The following is a 22,478-nucleotide window of genomic DNA, read 5'->3' as shown; positions in this document are numbered from 1 at the left end:
TGGATGAGAAGAGATATGGATCCATTCTCTGCTTACTAGGTAAGAATTACGCTCGAAAATCTTTATAACAAGGATTTCCAGCCTGAATGGATTGCTAACTAGAGAACAATAGAAAGATACGGTTTTGAAATAAATGATTCTGTTTCAGAACTGGGGAGCCTCACCACAGCTAATTTGATGGAGAAGGTACGAGGCCTACAGAACTTGGCCTACCAGCTGGGGCTGGATGAGTGTGAGTACCCAGATCACATTTTTTCAGGGTTGCATGTTGTGTATTTCATGATGAGTGCTAGCTATAATTCCGAAAGTGCCTTTACTAGGCGTCGTGAAGGTAAGAAGTCATCGTAATCTAGAATTCCTTTTATGATGTAGTATACTAAAATAATTACTGAGTTTACTCAGTAACAAGTTATTTTTCTCTCTACGGTGAAAGTATATTGGAAACCCTTTCAGTTGAAAGCGATAGAATGTCAAGTCAAAGTAGCTTAAGCAAAAGAGGGACCTTATGAGTTCACATAAATCAAAATTTCAGGAGTAGAAATAACTTTGAAGGTATTTAGATGTTTGGCTTTTGATGATGTCATTGAGATGTGCTCTTGTTTTGGTTTTTGTTTTGCGTCTCAGGGCTCTTGGATTAGTCTTGTTCTTTGAACTAGCACGGGGGGAGGAGGCCAAAAGGAGCTTCAGTTTATGTGTCTTTAAATCTGATAATCCCAAAATGAAGAACGTCTTGTCTGAACATTCCAAGAGAAAGGTCCTGGGGAGGACTCATACTGTACCATCTTGACTCAGATACCTATCTTAGAACCAGTATTTCAGCCAGTTAGCATGGAGAACCCTGGTGGGCCAAGCCTGGGTCCAGGATGCAGACACAGATTAGAGGGGTTAGTCTGATTCAAGCCCATGGAATGGGAGGGAGGATTGGTTCCCCAATGGAAGGGCCATATAGCAGACCAAGAACATAGTCTGCTATCATGACTAAAATTTTAAAACTTCTCATTATATGTCTGCTCTCCATTCTTTCAGTGTACATTTATTTCTTTATAGATTATATTTCTTTCTATACTGTATTCATTATAAAATTGGGAAAGGAATTGTAGAAATTCTCACTTTGTAATTGAAAGAGGAACTCAGCATAAATACAGTGGTTAGAACTTTGTTGTCAGTGGGTACTTCTGACACCTTCCTGAATCCACAGTTGTGAGATGCTGCAGTAGCTTATAATTTTCTTCAAACATGCAAGTTTTGCGCTGATTAGAACAATCCCAAAAACGGTTTTATAAATTGTTTCTTTATAGAGCATATAGAGTATTTGTTCACATTGTTTATCTAAATTACTGCCAAATTCAATATTTCACTCTAAAATTTCATTTAAAACTTCAAATTTTTGACTAATAGTCTGTCACTTTCTTGGACCTCTTTATCTTTTTATATTTCCATCATTGTCATTAACAGTTGGCTTTCTTTTACCAAAAAAATGTTTTCTGGGCGCCTGGGTGGCTCGGTTAAGTGACTGCCTTCAGCTCAGGTCATGATCCTGGAGTCCCGGGATTGAGTCCTGCATTGGGCTCCCTGTTCACCAGGGAATTTGCTTCTCCCTCTGACTCTCTCCCTTCTCATGCTCTCTCTCTTACCCTCTCTCTCTCTCAAGGAAATAAATAAAATCTTAAAAAAAAAAAGTTTTTTAATCACTTCATGAATCAAGGAGCAAGAAGCAACAGACCACGGTTGCTAGGTGGTCTGCTAGGTTCACCCATTGTTAGCTAACTCTCCTGTGTGTTACTGGTCATTTATTTCTCATGATTAAAATTTATGTGTTGGCAAAATTAATACTGACCATGTATGTCATGGACTTCCAGTATTTGTAATGAAAAGGCAAATCTGTGATTATTAAATTCATGAATGCTAGGTTGGTATAATATAAAAGTTGATTCTATTACTAGCTCTGGATAGTAAATGGTGTAATAATAATACTTGTACTTTATCTCTCAGTCGATTTTTTTAAATGAAATAAATTTTATGCTCATTATATCAAGAAGGTGCTATATTGCCAAATGTGTTTATCAACAGTATTATCTCTAGTTAGTTGTAGTTGAAATTGCCATGTTTCCTTGGATTAGTATTTCTTTTTTTGCTTTCCTACTGAGAGATAAAATTTTCGCCCATTTTTTATTATGGAGAATTTTAAACATATACCAAAGTAGAGAGAATAGAATAATGACCTTATGTGACCATGACCCAGCTTTAATAGTCAGCATATGGGCCAATCAGTTTCACTTATACAGCCTCCCATAATTATTTTATTTGTTTATTTTTAAATATTTATTTATTTATTTGACAGTTCACAAGTAGGCAGCGTGGGGAGGGTGGTAAGCAGGCTCCCCGCCAAGCAGAGAACCCGATGTGGGCCTCGATCCCAGGACCCTGAGATCATCACCTGAGCTGAAGGTAGAGGCTTAACCCACAGAGCCACCCAGGTGCCCCAAGACGCCCCTGTTTTAAAGCAAATCTTGGGTATTATATTACCTCATTGCCTAATAACTCCATATGTATTTCCAAAAGACAAGATCTGTCTTCTTCTTCCCTCACCTTTTTAAATATAAGCACAATGCCATTATTATGCCTAAATTTTTTTTTTTAAGATTTTATTTATTTATTTGACAGAGTGGCAGAAAGTGAGGGAACACAAGCTGCAGGAGTGAGAGAGGGAGAAGCAGGCTTCCCACTGAGCAGGGAGCCTAATGTGGAGCTCCATCCCAGGACACCAAGATCATGACCCGAGCCAGAGGCAGACGCTTAATGACTGAGCCACCCAGGGGCCCCATGCCTAAAAGTTTTTAATAAGCTTGTGTAATATCGTCAAATAGCTAATCAGGATTCAGATTTCCCTGGTTGATTTATAATTGTCTTTATACAGTTGGTTTATTAGAATCAGGTCCTGAATAAGGTTTATACACTGTATTTGATTGATATGTCTCTTAAGTCTATCTTCATCTCTCATAGTTCCACCCCCCTTTTATTTTCCCTTGCTATTTATTGAACCTAGTTATTCTGTAGAATTTTATACATTGTGGATTTTGTTGTTCACATTCCTATGGTAGTGCTTAATATGTTCATTTATCCCTTTTTATTTCCTGGTTGTTAGATCTTATAGCTTTCACAGATACAGGTTGAGTCTATTTTTATTTTGGCTGTTTCCTGAATGGAATTGTATACATCCATCAGAAAGTACATCATGTCTGCCAATCTCTCTTTGTGATATTAAAATTAATTAGTTGATGAAGGCATTGTTAGCCTGATTATTCATTATAAAATTCTCCATCAGCCTTACACAAGAGTTTTAGCAGCTTTTGGTAACTGCCTAGATCCCCTATTTTATTATAGGTTGCCAGATGGTAATATTCTAATTCTGTCATTTTTTGTTATTAGCTAGAATTTTTCTATAAAGGATTTTATCTTATCAACTATTTATTTTACCTTGAAAGCTCTTACTACAGGATAAATGAGTCTTTCTTTTTATCAGTTTTTAGAATAAAGAGTTCCCCTAAACATCAGTAAATTTATTTTAGTGGCTTTCCACAGAGTCAGAAACTTGGTGTGGTTTGTTTTAGTTTTTAATCCACACAGTTAAAAATATTATTACCATTCAGTGTTTGTATTTCTGAAACTTAAGACATTGTAGGTGGGGATTTGCAGTCACTTAACTCAGCCACCTTAAGCACTGAACCAAAATTCTGTAACAGAAATGCTCATTTCTGCCATATGAGTCCCATGAGCACAGCTAAGATTTTTCAAAATTATTTTCTGGTTCAAAATTCAGCCTTATTTCAATTTCTGTAGCAAAGCTTTGCAACTTACTGTCATTTTTCCCTGATTGCAACAAATTAACTGACATACAGAAAATAGTTTTAGCTAATAGAATTGGAAAGATTTATATTGATATGTATTAGACTTCTTGGGTACAGTCTCTCTTTGTTTTGTTGTATATAGTGTATTTGCATAAAAACAAGATCTTTTTTTTGTCCTTACAGATTATTCATCTACTCTAGGGGTTGACATTTACTTGACACCCTAATCTGGTGTTTCGATGTCTCAATCCTCTTTCCTGCATTAATTGAGAGGATGACATGGATGAAAAATAAGCAATAGGAACTGATGAATCCCCAAGGACCAGTGATCCTGTTTTCATGCAAATATCTGCACTGATAAAGATGATGGAAAGAAAAAAAATGCAAAAAATATTTGTCCTCAAAACATGATTGTTTGTCACTTCCCTAGAGCATTGTTATATGTTAGTATAGAAATAATGTGTATCTTCTAGGGCTGTTAGTAACTAGATTGTGTCTTTTGGAAGATGAACTATGCCCTTTGATTTGGTACGTGATTATGTCTCAGATAACCCTTTTGGGATTTTGGAGTGCAGTAATTTTTTGTATAGGCGTCTATAGCTTGTCATGACTGGGGTCCCTTGGCTTGATTTGAGCAGTTAATTAATATGAAATTGCCATGAAGTACATAGAAATATGGAAAATTGTAAACTGCCTTACCATATAAAGAATATTATTTTCATTGCTTCTTTCTGAGTGCAGTGTCCTTTCTGTTTTGCTGGTACTGTTGTAGACCAGTCTCCCTGCCTTTCAACTACCCCATTCCAGGCTGTCAGAATAATTTTTCTAAAGTATCATTTGCTTCTTTTGTCCTTTGCTCATAAGTCATTACGACTACTTTATTGACCCTGCGATCAAATTCATATTCTAACATGGCATTCAAAATCCTCTTCACTCTGGCCCTAGCTTAATGACCCGCATTTCTTCCTTACTTCTTCCCTACCAAAACACCGTGTACGGTTCACATTTGAAATACTCAACACTTCGTGTAACACTTGGCTGTCTTCCTAATTCTATCCATGTTATTCCTTTTTCTAAGAGAGCTCTCCTTGACCTATTTCTAATATTAGAACTCCTATTCATCCTTCACTGTTTAGTCCCAGATTTACCTCTTTCATCAGCCTTTCCTTTTCATTCCTTATCTGGAAAGTGAACCCTCCTGGCCTCCCAGATTGCTCCTAGAGCGGTTCATTTGTTTCATTTGTATGGCACTTTTACCATTCTGGGAGATTTTGGTACATGTCTTATCCCTTGATTGATTGTAACTCTTTCTGGTAAAAAATCATACTTTGTTCTGTCTTTCTAATCCATAGAGTACCTGGCATGTAGTAAATGCACAACTGTGTATTTGCTGATTAAATGAATGGTCAGCTGCTCATGACTTTGGGTGAAATGATAGAATTTTTCTAATAAAATCCATTGACTTAAAACTGAAGAGGTGAAAGTTTCTGGAAATTGTTCTTTTTCTGGATAGTTGGTGTTTTATTGATGAAAAGTAACATTTGCAGGTCTTGTAGCGTCTGCAAGTTTTCCTCTAGTGGTTGGATGATCAACCACACATAGTAAAAATAGGGTGAAGCCTGTTGATGATGGTTTTATTTTGTCTTCTACTTGAATCTTATTCCATCATTGTTATGACCTGGACATGATCCTGATTTAGTCTTTTCAGTCGTCCATTGGTTGCTTTATTCCTAAGACCAGTGAAACTAGGGGTGCCTGTCTTGCTCAGTTGAAAGAACATGTGACTCTTGATCTCGGGGTTTAAATTTGAGGCCCATGTTGGGTGTAGAGATTACTTTAAAATCTTAAAAAAAAAAAAAGGGAAAACCAATGGAACTATCATTGTGAATCCTATAGAACACTTATTCTCAACACTTTTTACCCTTTAAAAAAATGTTTTCCCTCTTGTCTCTGAGGGCTAGAAACCACGTAGATGAGCTAATTAATGGCTATACTCAAGATTTTTTTTTAAAAGATTGTAAATATTTATTTGACACAGAGAGAGAGATACAAGTAGGCAGAGAGGCAGACAGAGAGAGACAGGGAAGCAGGCTCCCCACTGAGCAGAGAGCCCAATGTGGGGCTCGATCCCAGGATCCCAAGATCATGACCTGAGCTGAAGGCAGAGGCTTAACTCACTGAGCCACCCAGGCGCTTCTACGTTCAAGATATTTTTAAATAGAATGTGAAAATTGGGAAAGCAGAGGATCATGCCATTTGAAATTAAAGCTAAGCTTGGGACTCTGATGCACTTGTTCTTTTTTCTTTTTCTCTTCTTTTTTCTTTTTTTTTAATAGCAGCTTTGTTGAGATATAATTCACACACCCTACAATTCACCTACTTATAGTGTGCAATTTGGTGACTTTTAATATATTTAGAGTTGTACAGCTATCATCACAATTGTAGAACATTTTTATCTCCCCCAAAAGAAACACTGTACCATTCCCTATCTGAAAAGTGGAAAGTACCCAAGCATTCATTCCTTATTTGCCTCCTAGGCCCACACGTCTAGGCCACTGCTAATCTGCTTTCTGTCTTCATGAATTTACCTATTCTTCTTCTTCTTCTTTTTTTTTTTAAGATTTTATTTATTTATTTGACAGAGAGAGACACAGCAAGAGAGGGAACACAAGCAAGGGAGTGGGAGAGGGAGAAGCAGGCTTCCCGCTGAGCAGGGAGCCCGATTCGGGGCTCGATCCCAGGACTCTGGGATCATGACCTGAGCCAAAGGCAGAGGCTTAATGACTGAGCCACCCAGGCGCCCTGAATTGACTTATTGACATTTCATATTAATGGAATCATACAGTATGTGGTCTTTGTGACTGTTTTTTTTTTGTGTGTAACATGTTTTCAATGTTTATGTTGTAGCATGTACTTAATTTCTTTTTATGGCCAAATAATACTCTCTTGTATAGATATATTCACCAGTTATCCACATTGTACTTATCCCCCAGGTAATGGACATTTGTATCTTTTCTGTTTGGCTGGTGTGAATAATGCTGCTATAAACATTTATTTACAAGTTTTTGTGTGGATTTACCTTTCTGTTCTCTTGGGCTTTTAACTAGAAGTAGAATTCCTGGGTCATACGATAATTCTACATCTGACTACTTTGTGGAACTGCCTTCTCTCCCATACTGGCTGTACCATTTTACATTCCCACCAACAGTGTATGAGGATTCCAGTTTCTCTATATTCTTGCCAGTAGTTGTTTTTGTTTTCAAAAAGCTATCATTCATCCTAGTGGATGTGAAGTGGTATCTCATTTTTTACATTTACATTTGACTAATAACTAATGATATTGAACATGTTTTCATGTACTTATTGGCCAGTTGTATATCTTCTTTGCAGAACTGTTTGTTTAGGTCCTTTGCCCATTTTTAAATTGGATTATTTATGTATTTATTATTGAGTTTTAAGGGTTCTTTAGATAATCTAGAAACAGATCATTTATTATATATCTGCTTTGCAGAAGTTTTCTCCCATTTTCATGGGTTGTCTTTTTACTTTCTTGATGATGTCCTTTGAAGCAAAAAATTTTAAGTCCTATTTATCTATTTTTGTTGTTGTTGCTTGTATTTTGGTTTCATACCTAGGAAACCATTGCCTAATCCAATGTCCCGAAGATTTATGCCTATGTTTTCTTCTAAGAGTTTTATAGTTTTAGCTCTTACATTTATGTCTTTGATCCATTTTAAGTTAATTTTTGTACATGGTATAAGGTAAGGATCCAAATTCATTGTTTCGTATATGGATAGCCAGTTGTTTCAAACATTATTTGTTGAAAGGACTATTATTTTCCTATTGATTGTCTTGGCATTTTTGTTAAAAATCAATTGACCATAAATGCAAGGGTTTTTTCCTGGACTCTCAAATCTGCTTCATTGATCTGTATATCTGTCCTTAATGGCACTACCCCGTTGTTTTGATTACTTTAGTTCTGTAGTAAGTTTTGAAATTGCGATGTGTGAGTTTTCCAACTTTGTTCTTTTTCAAGATTGTTTTGGCTACTCTGGGTTTCTTGAATTTCCGAAGAAATTTTAACTTGTCAATTGTTGCAAAGAAGTCAGCTGGGATTTTGGTAGAGATTGCATTGAATCTGTAGATCAGTTTGGGGAGTATTCCCATCTTACTAATATTAAAATGATTCATGAATGTAGTATGTCTTCTATTTACTTAGGCCTTTAATTTCTTTCAGGAATGTTTTGTGGTTTTCAAAGTATAAGTATTACATTTTGTTTGTTAAATCAGTTCTTAAGTATTTTATTTTCTGATGTTATAAATGGCATTATCTTCTTAATATCATTTTCAGTTTGTTCATTGGTGCTTTATTTTTTTCCGAGTTTTTATTTAAATTCCAGTTAGTTAACATACAGTATAATATTAGTTTCAGGTGTAGAATTAAGCGGTTCATCACTTATGCACAGTACCTGGTGCTTATCACAGCTGCCTCCTTAAATCCCCATCACCTGTTTAGCTCACCTCCCCTCCAGTAACCATCAGCTGGTTCTCTATAGTTAAGAGTCTGTTTCTTGATTTGCCTCTTTTTTCCGCCCTATGTTCATTTGTTTCTTAAGCTTATTAGTACTTTAGAGAAATGCAGTTGACCTTTGAATAATGGGACTTGAGGTGCCAAATCTCTGCACGGCTGAAGATCTGTTTAAAACTTTTGACTCCCCAAAGCTTAACTAGGCCACTTAATAGCTTACTGTTGACATGAAGCCTTACTTATGAACAGTTGATTAACTCATATTTTTATGCTATATGTAGTATATACTGTATTCTATAATAAAGTAACCAGAGAAAAGAAAATGTTAAGAAAACCATAAGGAAGGGAAATTATATTTGTAATACTGTGTTTATCAAAAACAAATCTGCACGTAAGTGGACCTGCATGGTTTAAACCATGTTGTTCAAGGGTCAACTGTACAATTAACTTTTGTATGTTGATCTTCTATCCTGCAACATCACTGAATCCATTTATTAGTTCTAATAGAGTTTTTAGTAGGTTACTTAAGATTTTTTAGATACAGCAGTGCTTGGATGGCTCAGTCAGTTAAGTGTCTGATTCTTGATACCAGTTTAGGTCTTGATCTCAGGGTCATGGGTTCAAGCCCCACGTTGGGTTCTACATTGGGCATGGAGCTTACTTAAAAAAAAAATATTTTCTATATACAGAATCATGTCATCTGCAAATAGAGATAGTTTTACTTCTTTATTTCCAATCTGGATGCTTTTTATTTCATTGTCTTGCTTAATTGCCCTGACTAAAAATTCCAGTACAGGGTTAAATAGAAGTGGCAAAAGTGGATATCCTTGTCTTCTTCCTGACTTTAGGGAAAAAACATTAAGTGTGATGTTAGTTGTGGGTTTTTTGTAGATGTCCTTTGTGAGTCTGAGGAAATTTTACCGTTTCTGTTGAGTGTTTTTATCATGAAGAGGTATTGAATTTGATGCATTTGTTCTTGATTATGCTTTATCTTATACTACAAAATAAATTAAAATCTCAGTTTATACTCATTTACTTGGTCTGGGTTGAAATTTACTTAGTAGTATAAAGAAATAGGCTAGGGGCACCTGGGTTCCCAGGGTCCTGTAATCGAGCCTGGTGTCGGACACCTTACTCAGCAGGGAGCCTGCTTCTCCCTCTCCCTCTGCCTGCTACTCTGCCTGCTTGTGCTCTCTCTCTGTGTCAAATAAATAAATAAAATTTTAAAAAAAGAAAAGATAGGCTAAACAGTTACTAATGTAAATAATTTCACAATGAGCATATTACTTTCTGAGAATAGCTTTATGAAATTTAGCTTGTTTTTGATACAGGTTTTTTTTTTGTTTGTTTTGTTTTTAACTAATTTGTAGTCTAATCCTGTATATTCTTTAGAAGTTTCACTGGGACTGTTATTTGGCTAAATTTAGTCATTTACATAGTTTTTAAAAGCAACATTGTATTGTAAAAAGATTGAGATGGCCCCATTCCTGCTATTTCATTCTGTCAGTGATGAAGTTGTCTGTACCAGAAACTGTTTGGTACAGCTTTCTTAGGAGGTGGTACCAAAGGAAAACTTCCAAGTTAGCCTGTGGTATAGTAGATTTCTCTACCCTCTAGGCGTATAATTTTTTGGAAAAAAAAAAAAAAAGACCATTTATATCTAGAAATTATTTCCCATCTAGATAAAATTCTAAAGAACAGATAACTCTGGTCTTTAGATTTTTTATTTTAATTTATGAAGGAAGAGGAGGAGAGAAAATGTGGGACTCTTACAGCCTCGATATTCTTGTTTGTGGCCTGACAGCAGAGATATTTATCTGGCTTACTTTATAAGGCCTGTTGAGTCTCTATAATAGGAGTTAAATTCACTGCCTTTAATTGATTGAGGAGGAAAATCGTCTATCCTTTAACCTCTAGATGGCAGCATGAGTCTTACTGTACTACCAACTTTGCTTCTACCCGCTCTCTCTTCAACTGGGTTTCTGATTTAGGTAAGACATTCTTGTGACTTTGCCAGACTCTTTGCCTAATTTGCTTGATTTTTTAGATTTTTGTTTTTCCTTTTCATCTCCCCAGTTTTTAAAACCCTTTTCAAAGCAATATGTATTCCTGATGCTCAGAGTCCTTTAATTTCTCTATTGTCAGAAGTAACATTTTGCTTTTGATTAGAGATTGGTAGAAAAGATTCTAAAAACGTGGTAGTTTAATTCAGTAGCTTCTGTATCTGGGTATAAGCCCCCTCAGAATGGGCTCAGTTCTCATCTCAGCCTACCTTGTTCTGTCCTTTCACTCTGCAGGTTACTGTGAGATCAGACACTGCTGTATTAAGTTAAGGCAGGAATGTTGGCTAAAATTGATGAAAGGAACTTGAACTCATTAGTCGTTCTTCAAGAAGAATCTAATTGTTTTAAAATAAAACTTGCAAATATTTAGCCATTTTGAGCGATGAGGTAATAGGAAAAGAAAGACGTATTCAGTTCAGCACCTGTTTGAGTGCTGACCTCCTGCGAGGCTCTGCAGAGGCTATGAAGATAAATAAGACATAATTACTGCCTTGTGCAGATTAAAATTTAGTAGGAAAGGGAGATAAGACAATTAAGTAAATGATTCTTAATAGAAGGTGGAGGAGATAAGCTCCATAAGAGTACAACGACCTATGGGGTAGGGAAGAAGAGGGTAATTACATTAGATTACTATAGGAATCTATACCAACATGGATTGATTAGTTAGGATCGTCTAGGGCCATTGAATTGAGGATTTTGAGAAGGAGCCTGGATTCAGAGAAGTCAGTCAGTGTGATCTGCTATGCGCAAGAGGAAGGGGTGTGGTAGTATTTCCCATTTCTGGATCATTGAAACTAGACCTTAAAGAACACATAGGAGCTTGTTAGGTGGGAGTGGGAAGGGACCATATTCCAGGTGGAGTGAATATTCAGAGCAAAACAGAGTTTGAAGGAATAGCTTGTGCTCAAGGAATGGTGGGAGTGATCTCTAATCTGGTTCTTAAGGAGCCCAGGTGACATCAAGGTCATAAGAACTAAGACAAGGAAGGAGACAGGGACTGGATTAAGGAGAGCCTTGAATTCTAGGAAGTAAGGAGTTAGGCTTAAAGGTAATGGAGGCAAGTGAAATCGTTTTTTAAAAGATATTTCAGGGGCATCTGGGCGGTTCAGTCAATTAAGCGTCTGCCTTTGACTCAGATCATGATCTTGGGGTCCTGGGATCGAGTCCCATATCAGGGCTCCCTGCTCTGCTCCCTGCTCATCAGGGAGTCTGCGTCTCCCTCTCCCTCTGCTCCTCCACCCTACTCACGTCTCTCTCTTTCTGTCTCTCACTCAAATAAATAAATGAACTCTTTAAAAAAAAATAAGGTATTTTAATGACTCTAACATTATCTGTGTGTTCACTATAGATGGTTTATAGAGACACTATAAGAGACTTTACCATAAATCTGTTACTGTAAAGATGAAGTAAAAACTGTATAGCCTTACCACTAAGAAAAAACACTGAATGTGTTTTTTGCCCCACTCTTTTCCCTTTGTGTATGGATATTGTGTTTACGTTTCTGCTTGTGTCCCTACATATGCACAAACATGCTTTTTAACATAACCGAGACTATAGTATATATATACATAGTTTTAGCCTGTGCATTTTTTTCATTTATTCTATCTTAAGCACTTTTCTGTGTCACTAAAAATTCTATCATTGAAAATTTCTGAGTAGGGAAGTCACACCATTAGCAAGCATTGGTGCATAGGATAGAATGGAATGGTAGAGCCAGGAGGCTGGAAGCCATTATGGGAGTCCAGCAAGAAGAGGTGAGGGCTTGAATGAATGGCAGCAGTGAGAATGGAAGGAGGTGCACTGACAGTAGATGTTTCAGCTCTATCACTTCCAGAACTAGGTAACTGTCTGGATGGATCTTAGGGGGTAAGCTGAAATTAGAGTCTAGCATGATGTTTGAATCTGACTAATTACAGGGACTTGAGAAGAAGGAGAGAGATCCAGTTACAGAAAAACATCACCAAACTCTCCTATATGTTTCTTAGGAGACAGGCACCTTAATTTTTTTTTAGAAATAAGTAAAAGCCATTTGCATAGGTGGATATTATTAATAGAGTGACAGCAGTGCTCTTGTCTAGTTTGGGCAACAGGTAATGTTTTGGGTAGATATTTTTCTTTCAGGGAAATAAACACGTGAAACAAGATATCCATAACTTCAGAAACCGGTTTGTGTAGTCCCTTTACAGTACTCTTTGGCAGATCATCAGGCCTCTCAGTTGAATAAATTACTTTTGTATAGTTTTCTTCCATAGTAGTGATATTTTATTCACTTAGCCTCCCTGTAGCAATTCAGGAACTTGGTGTGGCCTTTATATATAGTTGACGTCCAAATCTGTTAACTGGAAAACAATTTCAGAAGTACAGATTTGAGATGATGTGGTAACTACATTTACGTGTATATGTAGTTATTGTATAATGTATAGAATTGTCAGATCACCGTGTTGTATGTACCTCTGCAACTAATGTAACATTGTATGTCAACCATACTTCAAAAATAAATGTTTAAAATAATGGTAATTGGCCCCAAATATTTGATGTGGATACATCTATTAATCAACAGATGTATTTGTATTATATCAGCAACAGGGGCGGGTCCTCCCAGAAGTGAAGGCAGCATTTTACAAGTAGCTGGAGGTTTGTAAGATCTCTGACAGAGAGGAAATCCACTGCCCAGCCGTCTTCTAGAAGGGCACTTCCTACCCCTGCACCCTTGTGAACACAAAGTATTATCATTTTAAAGTCATTGCTAACTTGGTAGGCAAAATATTAATATCTTTAGTGTTTGTTCCTTGTGAGGATGTACTTTTTTCTTAATGTTTCTTGATTGTATCTGTTGACAGGGAAGTTCAAGAAGGTATAAATTTAAGTTATTTTAACCTGAATAATAAAGCCAGGGAACTTGATGCAAAAGCACCTAAAGACCGTGTTGTCATCTGCACTTCTCAAATACCAGATGAAATTTAGCTTTTGTTTTCTTTGTTTCAGACACTGCTGTACCGTTCTGTCATAGTCATTAGCATGGCGTCCCGTTTAGGTAGTAATACACTATAAAATCTAGAAATCCCACTTCGAAGGGATCAGGGTTATTCCTCATAATTAGAAATTGTCAGTTTAGCCTTAAGTATTTTGTTTTTCAAAACATATTATGATAATGGGAAATAAAACATGCCGTTATTTCTCATTTTTCCCTTGGTTAACAAATTAGGATACACAAAGCCTCAAATTACCTTTAAGGCTTATAAGCACTCATATATTTTGTCCATTAGTCAAGTTGTCTCATAAACCCAATGTTGCCTCTGAAATGGCTTTTTGCACAAAGAGGATTTTACCATAAAATGCTTGTGGTATTCTGTTCTCTTCTCATTTGGGGTGGGGGTTGGGGCAGGCAAGGATAGAGGAAAGCAAGCAGGGCATACATTGATTTGGATGGGGTTGGTTTCAAAGTAACATTGTGTTTAATTGTATGGTAGGGAAATGTACATAGTGAAACAATTTAAAGTCCAACATTGGGGGCATAATCAAGTGAATTACAGTAGACAATGTGACCATTAAAAATGTTAAAACATTAAAGAGAATTTAATTACAGAAAACTGCTCATTATATGTAAGGATACTTGCAAGTGAAAAAGTCGTAATGCGAACACAAAATCAAGTTTTTTTCCTTCTGGTTTGGTTTTGTTTTGTTTTGAGAGCATGGACATAGACAAATGATAGAAAGGAAATACACCAATATGTTTTTGGTTTGTTTTTCTGCCCTAAAGGAAGAGACACTTTTTTCTGCCCTATAAGCACCAGAAATGCACAAATATGTTTTATTGCCTATCTCAAGTGATCTTTTTGTTGTCATTTAAAATTTTTTGAATTTTCCTTATTACTCACAATGAGCACATTCTATTTTGTTGAGTAGAAAAAGTAAAGAAATAGAGAAAAATTGTATACCATCTAGAAACAAAATTATAGTTACTTGAAAGATCTACCTCCTAATTTTTCTGTGCAGTTAAAATTGTAAACTCTTTTATGGACTATTCCTAAATAAAAATGACTAGATCCATTAACAACAATTGATTACTTTAAGCAAGTGATGAATAGCAAGGGGAAAGTTGTGATACTTCATTTCCCATCCTTAGCACGTTCTTCCAAAAGTAGAAATTTGGGAATAAAAGTGGTAACCTGTTGGGTCAAGGGCAAGAGATGGCTTAGTTGGTGAAGGAGCTGTCTTTTCATGAGCAAACATTGGCCAAGATTTTGTCCAGCTTAATGCTTTCGGCTTTTCTCTCCTGTAGCTGGAGAACAATACTCAGTATTAACTTCTCAGTAGGAGCAAAGAACTATTTGAATGTGTATCAGTCTTAAATGAAATTGCAGGTCTTTGATTGAGAAGTAAGATGAGACCTCAGATTCAGGATGTGAAAATATTCCACTGTGACATCATTTTTTGTTCTTTAATCAACTTTTTAAAATGGAAGTAAAATATACATAAAGAAAAGTACACAAATTACAGCTTAATGAATTTTCAGAAAATTGGTTCTTTCCCATGACCGCGACCCAGACCAGATGAAGATATAGAACCTTTCCAAAGGTTCTCCCAGTGATTACCTGCCCCTTTCCCAAAGGCAAGCACTATTGTGACATGGTATCATGAAAGAATTTAGTTTGTCTTTGAACTTTATGTAAATGGACTCACAAGTTACATACTCTTTTGTGTCTGGCCTCGTTTGTTCAACATTTTTTTTTAAAGATTTTATTTATTTATTTGACAGGCAGAGATCACAAGTAGGCAGAGAGGCAGACGGAGAGAGAGGAAGGGAAGCAGGCTCCCCGCTGAGCAGAGAGCCCGATGTAGGGCTCGATCCCAGGCCCCTGGGATCATGATGCGAGCCAAAGGCAGAGGCCTTAACCCACTGAGCCACCCAGGCGCCCCATCAACATTTTTGATTACGATATCCACCCATTGTGTTTAGTAGTCATTTGTTTATTTTCATCACTGTGTAGTATACTGTTGGAAGAACATAACAGTTTTTCATTCTGCCCATTATGAACATTTAAATTGTTTCTAGCTTTTGGTAATTATAAATAAATACTCTGAGCATTTGTGGTATGTCTTTTTCTGGTATATGCTTTTTTGTTGTATATATAACTAGGAGTAGAATTGCTGGGTTATGGGTATATATATATATGTTTAGTTTTAATAGATACTACTTCCAAACAGTTTTCCAAAGTGGTTCTACCAGTTCACAAACACTTTGGCAATCTCACTTGCTCCAGGTCCTTCTTAACAGACATATGCTCAGCTTTTAAATTCTAACCATTGTAAAATAAATAAACAAGTTAATTAATTAATTATAACTATTTTTTTAAAGATTTTATTTATTTATTTATTTGACAGAGATCACAAGTAGGCAGAGAGGCAGGCATAGAGAGGAGGAAGCAGGCTCCCCGAGGAGCAGAGAGCCCAATGTGGGGCTTGATCCCAGGACCCTGGGATCATGACCTGAGCCCAAGGCAGAGGCTTTAACCCACTGAGCCACCCAGGTGCCCCTAATTCTAACTATTTTAATAGACTGGTATCTCAGTGTAGTTTTAATTTCCATTTTCCTGACGACTAATGAGGTTGAGCACCTTTTCATATGTTGACTGGCCATTTGGATAACATCTTTTGTGAAGTGTGTTTATCATATCTCTTGCCCATCTTAAAATTGGATTGTCAGTTTTTAAAAAATTGATTTGTAAGTATTGTTAACATTATCCAGATATGCATCCTTTGTCAGTTATAAAAATTGCAAATATCTTATCCCTCTCTATGGCTTGCCTTTTGATTTTTCTTTTCTTTTTTTTTTTCTTTTAAAGATTTTATTTATTTATTTGACAGACAGAGATCAGAAGTAGGCAGAGAGGCAGGCAGAGAGAGAGAGAGGGGAGGAAGCAGGCTCGCTGCTGAGCAGAGAGCCTGACGTGGGGCTCGATCCCAGGACCCTGAGATCATGATCTGAGCCAAAGGCAGAGGCTTTAACCCACTGAGCCACCCAGGTGCCCCTGACTTTTGATTTTTCTTAATGGTATATGTTAATGAACCAAAATTTGGTTTTTTTCTCCGAATTTTACATTTTGTCAAGTTTCAGATCTCTTTAAAATGTTTCAAGAATAGGGGCATCTGGGTGGCTCAGTTGGTTAAGCATCTGCTTTCGGCTCAGGTCATGATACCAAGGTCCTGGGATTGAGCCCTGCGCTGGGCACCCTGCTCAGTAGGGAGTTCTGCTTCTCCCTCTGCCTGCCATTCTGCCTACTTGTGTTCTCTTATGCATGCTTTCTCTCTCTCTCTCAGAAATAAATAAAATGTTTTTAAAAAAATGTTTCAAGAATAGTACAATACTTATATAGCCTTCACCTGTTCACCAATTGTTAACATTTGTCACTTGCTTTATCTTTCCACATATATTTTATTATTTTATTCTTAAACAGTTTGAGAGCTAGCTGCAGAAACTATGACACTTCATAAGTACTTTAGCATTATTTTTAAAGAATGGGGACATTCTCCTACATATCTACAATATAATTTTAGCGCAGTCAAGAAATTTAACGTGATACAGTCATCTGACATACAATTCATATTGTGTATGTGACATACAATCCAGATTTCTCCAATTTTTTTAAAAGATTTTGTTTATTTGAGAGAGAGAGAGAGAGAATGAGAGGAGGGAGGTCAGTGGGAGACAGACTCCCTGCCGAGCAGAAAGCCCCATGTGGGGTTCGATCCCGGGACTCCCAAGATCATGATCTGAGCTGAAGGCAGTCGTTTAACCAACTGAGCCACCCAGGCTCCCCAGATTTCTCCAATTTAAACAGAAGTTTTGATTTTTAGTGTAGTTCATTTTAGCAGTATTTTTCCTTTTTGTTAATGCCACGCCTGTCATTTTAGTTTGGGTTATGATAATGTCAAAGCTGTAGTATCTTAGAACTAAGTATTAAATTACTTGATATGTGACTTGAGCTGGTTGAATTCTTTCCTTCCCCCACTTCTCCCTCATGGGGATATCGGAATATCATTATTGGTTACATAATAGAAAAAATTCACACAAAGTGAGACCGTGTTTTCTGCAACTCACTGGTTTCCTGATTTGATGTGTAAGTTTTCTGACAACCTTATTGAGTGATGCATTTTTAAATGTGTTATCATTTGTCATGTGAAAATCCTTGGAAAACCACTTTCCTTGAAAAACCAAAGCTTCTTTAACTGTTTGTTAACTAACTTGGGCACCATATGACAAAGATCTTGCATAATGAACTAATAGCCGAGTTGATGCATATAATTATTTTAGAATTGGAAAGGAAAGAATAAGGAAGATTTTAGTCTCACGTTAGTAATTAAAACTTCATCACTTTATTATAAAAGCAGAAGACATCTTTTTGAATGTGTATGGAAACCATTATGGCTAGTAGCATAAGAAATACGGAGTACATTTGTAATGTAAAATGGAAACAGCGGATCTAAGCAGTGGAGAATTTTAAGAATAGAGTTGTTTGGGTGGGATGTGAAAACCATAGGGAATTATAATCGAGCCATTGATATCAGTTGGATTATTAATGTCTTATCTAAGTGCTGTGCTTATAGACCTTACAGTTTGACCCTGAGTGGGAAATCTACCCTGTGCAGTGAATTATTTTTAGAAACAGTTGAGCCTACTAGATAGGTTTCTTTTGGGAAATAGTTTTAAACCTTAAAAAAGAAAAAGTAACTTCATGGGGATTGGAACTACATATTGTGAAAATGAATCCATGTCAAATTCCCCAGTCAACTAGAAAGAAAAGCCAGCGTGAAAAAGGAAATGCATTGCTGTAAAGATGCCTGAGAAAAAAGAGCTGGTTTGGGCATCTTTGTCGTGATGGTTTAGGAAATCACTGAAGCACTGTACACAATCTTTAGTGGCTTACTGTCCAGCATAGTTTTTCTTTTTCAATTCATAGACCTTTTGTAGAAATGCATACACTGTAGCTAACGTAAAAACATGTGAGCAATGACTTTAAGTCCCTTGTTTCATGGTTCCAAACATGTCCCCTCAGAGAGTAGTATGATCATTGGCCTCCCTGTGGACATTTTGTGAGGTTTGGGGGTGGTGGTTTTGTATGTGTGTGTTTTTTTTGTTTGTTTGTTTTAAAGATTTTATTTATTTATTTGACAGATCACAAGGAGGCAAAGAGGCAGGCAGAGAGAGAGGAGGAAGTAGGCTCCCTGCTGAGCAGACATCCTGGGACCATGACCTGAGCCGAAGGCAGAGGCTTTAACCCACTGAGCCACCCAGGCACCCCATGTGTGTGTGTTTTTTTTAAAGATCTTAATCATTTATTTAAGAACGAGAACATGCATCAATTGGGAGGAGAGGGAGAAGCAGACTCCCTGCTGAGCAGGGAGCCCAACTTAGGGCTAGATCCCAGAACTTTGCAATCATGACCTGAGCTGAAGGCAGATGCTTAGCCAGCTGAGCTCCCAGGTGCCCTGTGAGGTTTGCTTTAAAAAAGAAATTCTTAAGAGGTCAGATTCAGGGAATTATAACTGTATTTGATAGGTTGAAAAGCTTAAGTTTGTCTGGTTTACAGAAAGCTTTAGAAGGGTATACTATCTTATTGTAGTGAACAACTTGTAGGAATTGCTTTTTCAAAATATAGCTTAAGAAGTACCCCTATTTGGGGCGCCTGGTGGCTCAGTCGGCTGAGTGTCCGACTCATGGTTTTCGGCTCAGGTCATGATCTCAGGGTCCTGGGATCGAGCCCCACATCGGGCTCAGCACTCAGCATAGAGTCTGCTTGTCGCTCTTCCTCTGCTCTTCCCCGTCTCTCTCTCTCTCTCTCACACATAAATAAATAAAAATCTTTTTAAAAAAGTACCTCTATTTGAAGAATCTAAGGTTAGTAGAAAGAAGTGATGGCCTGAATATGATATAAGAGAAAGAACATTAACTTGGAGATGAGTAGGTAGGAGCCGGATTATAAATAACTAACAGGTGAGGGCAATACAGTGATTAAGAGCATGGGTTCTGGAATCCTACAGCTTTATTGTGCACATCAGTCTACCACTTACTCAACTTTCTAAGCCCTAGTTTCTTTGTCTGTGGAATGGAGATAATAACCTTAGAACAGTGGTTCTCAAATGTTTTGGTGTCAGAATTTCTTTACACTCTCAAAGATTTATGGTGACCCAAAAGAGCTATTGTTTGTGTGGGTTAAATCTGTTTATATTTACTGTTTCAGAAACTAAAACTGAGAAAATTTAAAAATGTTGGGGCACCTGGGTGGCTTAGTCGTTGGGTGTCTGCCTTTGGCTTAGGTCATGATCTCAGGATCCTGGGATCCAACCCTGCATCGGGTTCCCTGCTCAGTGGGGAGCCTGCTTCTCCCTCTCCCATTCCCTGTGCTTGTGTTTGCTCTTGCTGTCTGTCAAATAAATAAATAAATAAATAAAATCTTTTAAAACATTTATTAATAAATTTTAAGATAGGAATATGTCCATTACATATTAACAGAAATAACATTTTTATGAAGAATTACTATTCTAAACTAAAAAATATTGATAAGAGTGGCATTTTTTTACATTTTTTTTTTCCAATTTCCTTACTGTCTGGCTTGATAAAAGACAGCCTGAAAAAGATTTTCATATCTGCTTCTGCTTTCAAAGTGTTCTATCTTATGTTAGGTAAGCTCTAGAAAACTGCACTGGTCACTTAGGAGACAATGAGTGGAAAAAGGTATCTTAGTATTATGCATATAATTTTGGTTTCACAGACCCCCTGAAAGATGCTTAGTGATCTTTAGGATCTTTTCTGACCTCACTTTGAGAGCTTTTACCTGAGAGTGTTATTTTTATGATTTGATACAATATCATGTATACAACTTTTTAGCATAGTGTTGACACTTAAGTGCTTAAGAACAATTAACTGTTATCGTTGTGGGAACATAAGAGAAATTTTAAGCATAGTAGGTATGTGATCATATTTACATTCTTAAAAAATATCACTTTGCTAATATAGTAGAAGATGGATTAATAATAAAAGGAATAAGGTAGAGACAGGGAGAGACAAGTTAGGTTTCTTCAGGAAGCCAGACTAAAAAGGTAAGCCTTTGAACTAAGATAGTAGAAGTGGAAATGGAAAATGAAGGACGGGTTCTAGAAATCTGGGTAGTGGAATGGAATGTCTTAGTAACTGACTGGTTGTATTGGGTTGAGGGAGTTCTGGGAAGTAAGAATGAGGAGTCAAGAATGACTCTTAGGGGTGCCTGACTGGCTTAGTCGAACGTGCATGCAACCCTTGATCTCGAAGTTGTGAGTTCAAGCCCCATTTTGGGTACAGAGATTACTTAAAAAAAAAAAAAAAAAACTTAAAAAAATTTTTTCCCCTACTTAGCAATCTGGTAACTAGGAACATTTTAAAAAAAAAAGAAAGAAAGAAATAATGACTCATAGTGTACACCTTAAATTTGCACAGAGTTATATTTCAAGTTTTAAAAAAATGACAGGTTCCTGGCTTGGATAAATATGGGAAGAAGATCACCTTTGAGAAGAAAGATTGGAGAAGGGGGTGTCAGCTTGGCTCAGTCAGTTGGCAGTCTGCTTTCAGGTTCAGGTCATGATCCCAGGGGCTTGGGATTGAGCCCTGCGTTGGGCTTCCTGCTCAGTCGAGAGTCTTGTCCCTTTCTCCCTCTGCCTCTCCTCCTGCTCGTGCTCACGCGTGCAGTCTCTCAAATAAATAAAATATTAAAAAAAAAAAAAGAAGATTGAAGAATTCAGTTGTAAGTCTATGTGTATGCAATTTATGAGGATCTACCCAGAAGATAGTTAAATGTATGGTTCTAGTGGCAGGAAATAAGAGTTTGAACATCATCAGTTTATAGGTTCTAATTAAAGCTATCAGTGAGAAAGAGATCATCCAGAAAGGATGTGTGATGTTAAAACAGAATTCTGGTTTGGTAGGCACATTCTGAGACGGTCTCTCTGATCCTTGCTACTGGTATTTATGCCCTTGCGTGATCTTATTATTCCCTTGAGTGTGGGCTGGATCTAGTGACAGCAGAAGTGATGGAATGCTACTTCTCTGATTAAATTACAAAAAAGACCATGACTTCTGTCTTGTTCTCCCTCATTACCCTTTCAGAAAAGCAAGCTGCCATATTGTGAGTGTGGAGAGAAAAACTGGCTTGGGAATTATAAGAGCCTGGTCATTGTGAACAGACTTATTCTAATACTTACTAAACTCGACAGCTTATCTTTCTCTGACCTCATTTTCCTTGTCTATAAAATGGTAGTAATAATAATACCTATCTTATTGGGTTATTGAGAGGATTAAATTGGATGATGATTATAAAATGCCTAGTACAGATCTTCGTGACCTTAGATCTGGCCACAGATTCTTACATATGACACCAAAGCATACAAGCAACAAAATAAAAAATACATGAATTGGACCTCATTAAAGTTAGAAACATTTGTGCATCAAAGGACATTATTGAGAAAGTGAAATTTCAACCCACAGAATGGGAGAAAACTTTTGCAAATCATTTCTCTGATAAGAGGCTAGTACCTACACTATGTAAAAAACTCTTAAAACTCAACAACAAAAAGACAAACAACCCAGTTAAAAAATGGGCAAAGGGCTTGAGTGGACATTTCTCCAAAGAAGATATACAAATGGCCAATAAGCACATAAAAAGATGTTGAACATCATTAGTCATTAGGGAAATGCAAATCATAGATGCAATGGGATATTATTTCAAATGCACTAAGATGGCTATAAAATTTTAATAGTTTTTTTAAAACAGAAAATAACAAGTATTGGCAAGGATGTGGTGAAATTAGAACGCTCCTACATTGCTGGTGGAAATGTAAAATGATGTGGCCACTGTGGGAAAATTGAGTGGTTCCCTAAAGGTTAAACAGAATTAACACATGACCCAGCAATTCTACTATTAGGTAAATACCCAGAAAAATTGAAGACGAATGCAAACAAATACTTGCACCTGTATGTTCGTGTCAGTACTATTCCATGTTAGCCAA

At 36.8% G+C, this 22,478-nt stretch overlaps 1 protein-coding gene across 2 annotated transcripts in view; it reads left to right on the top strand.

The window, feature by feature from the left end:
- LOC111148712 (lin-52 DREAM MuvB core complex component) overlaps window positions 1-22,478 on the top strand; it is a 118,244-nt gene that overhangs the window by 14,390 nt on the left and 81,376 nt on the right. The window contains exons 5-6 of one of the 2 annotated variants that reach the window (XM_022505512.1): window positions 149-232; window positions 4,032-5,370. In XM_022505512.1, coding sequence (XP_022361220.1) covers window positions 149-232; window positions 4,032-4,075 — 128 coding nt within the window. In that variant the 3' untranslated portion in view covers window positions 4,076-5,370. Of the gene's footprint in view, window positions 1-148; window positions 233-4,031; window positions 5,371-22,478 lie in introns of those variants that run through there. The other variant, XM_022505511.1, reaches the window with a different exon arrangement.

Source organism: Enhydra lutris, unplaced genomic scaffold (genome assembly GCF_002288905.1).
Source record: "Enhydra lutris kenyoni isolate GAN:26980312 unplaced genomic scaffold, ASM228890v2 scaffoldscaffold20, whole genome shotgun sequence".
Lineage (NCBI taxonomy): Eukaryota > Metazoa > Chordata > Mammalia > Carnivora > Mustelidae > Enhydra > Enhydra lutris.
The sequence above is the reverse complement of the archived record's forward strand: the minus strand, read 5'-3'. Positions and strand labels throughout refer to the sequence as shown.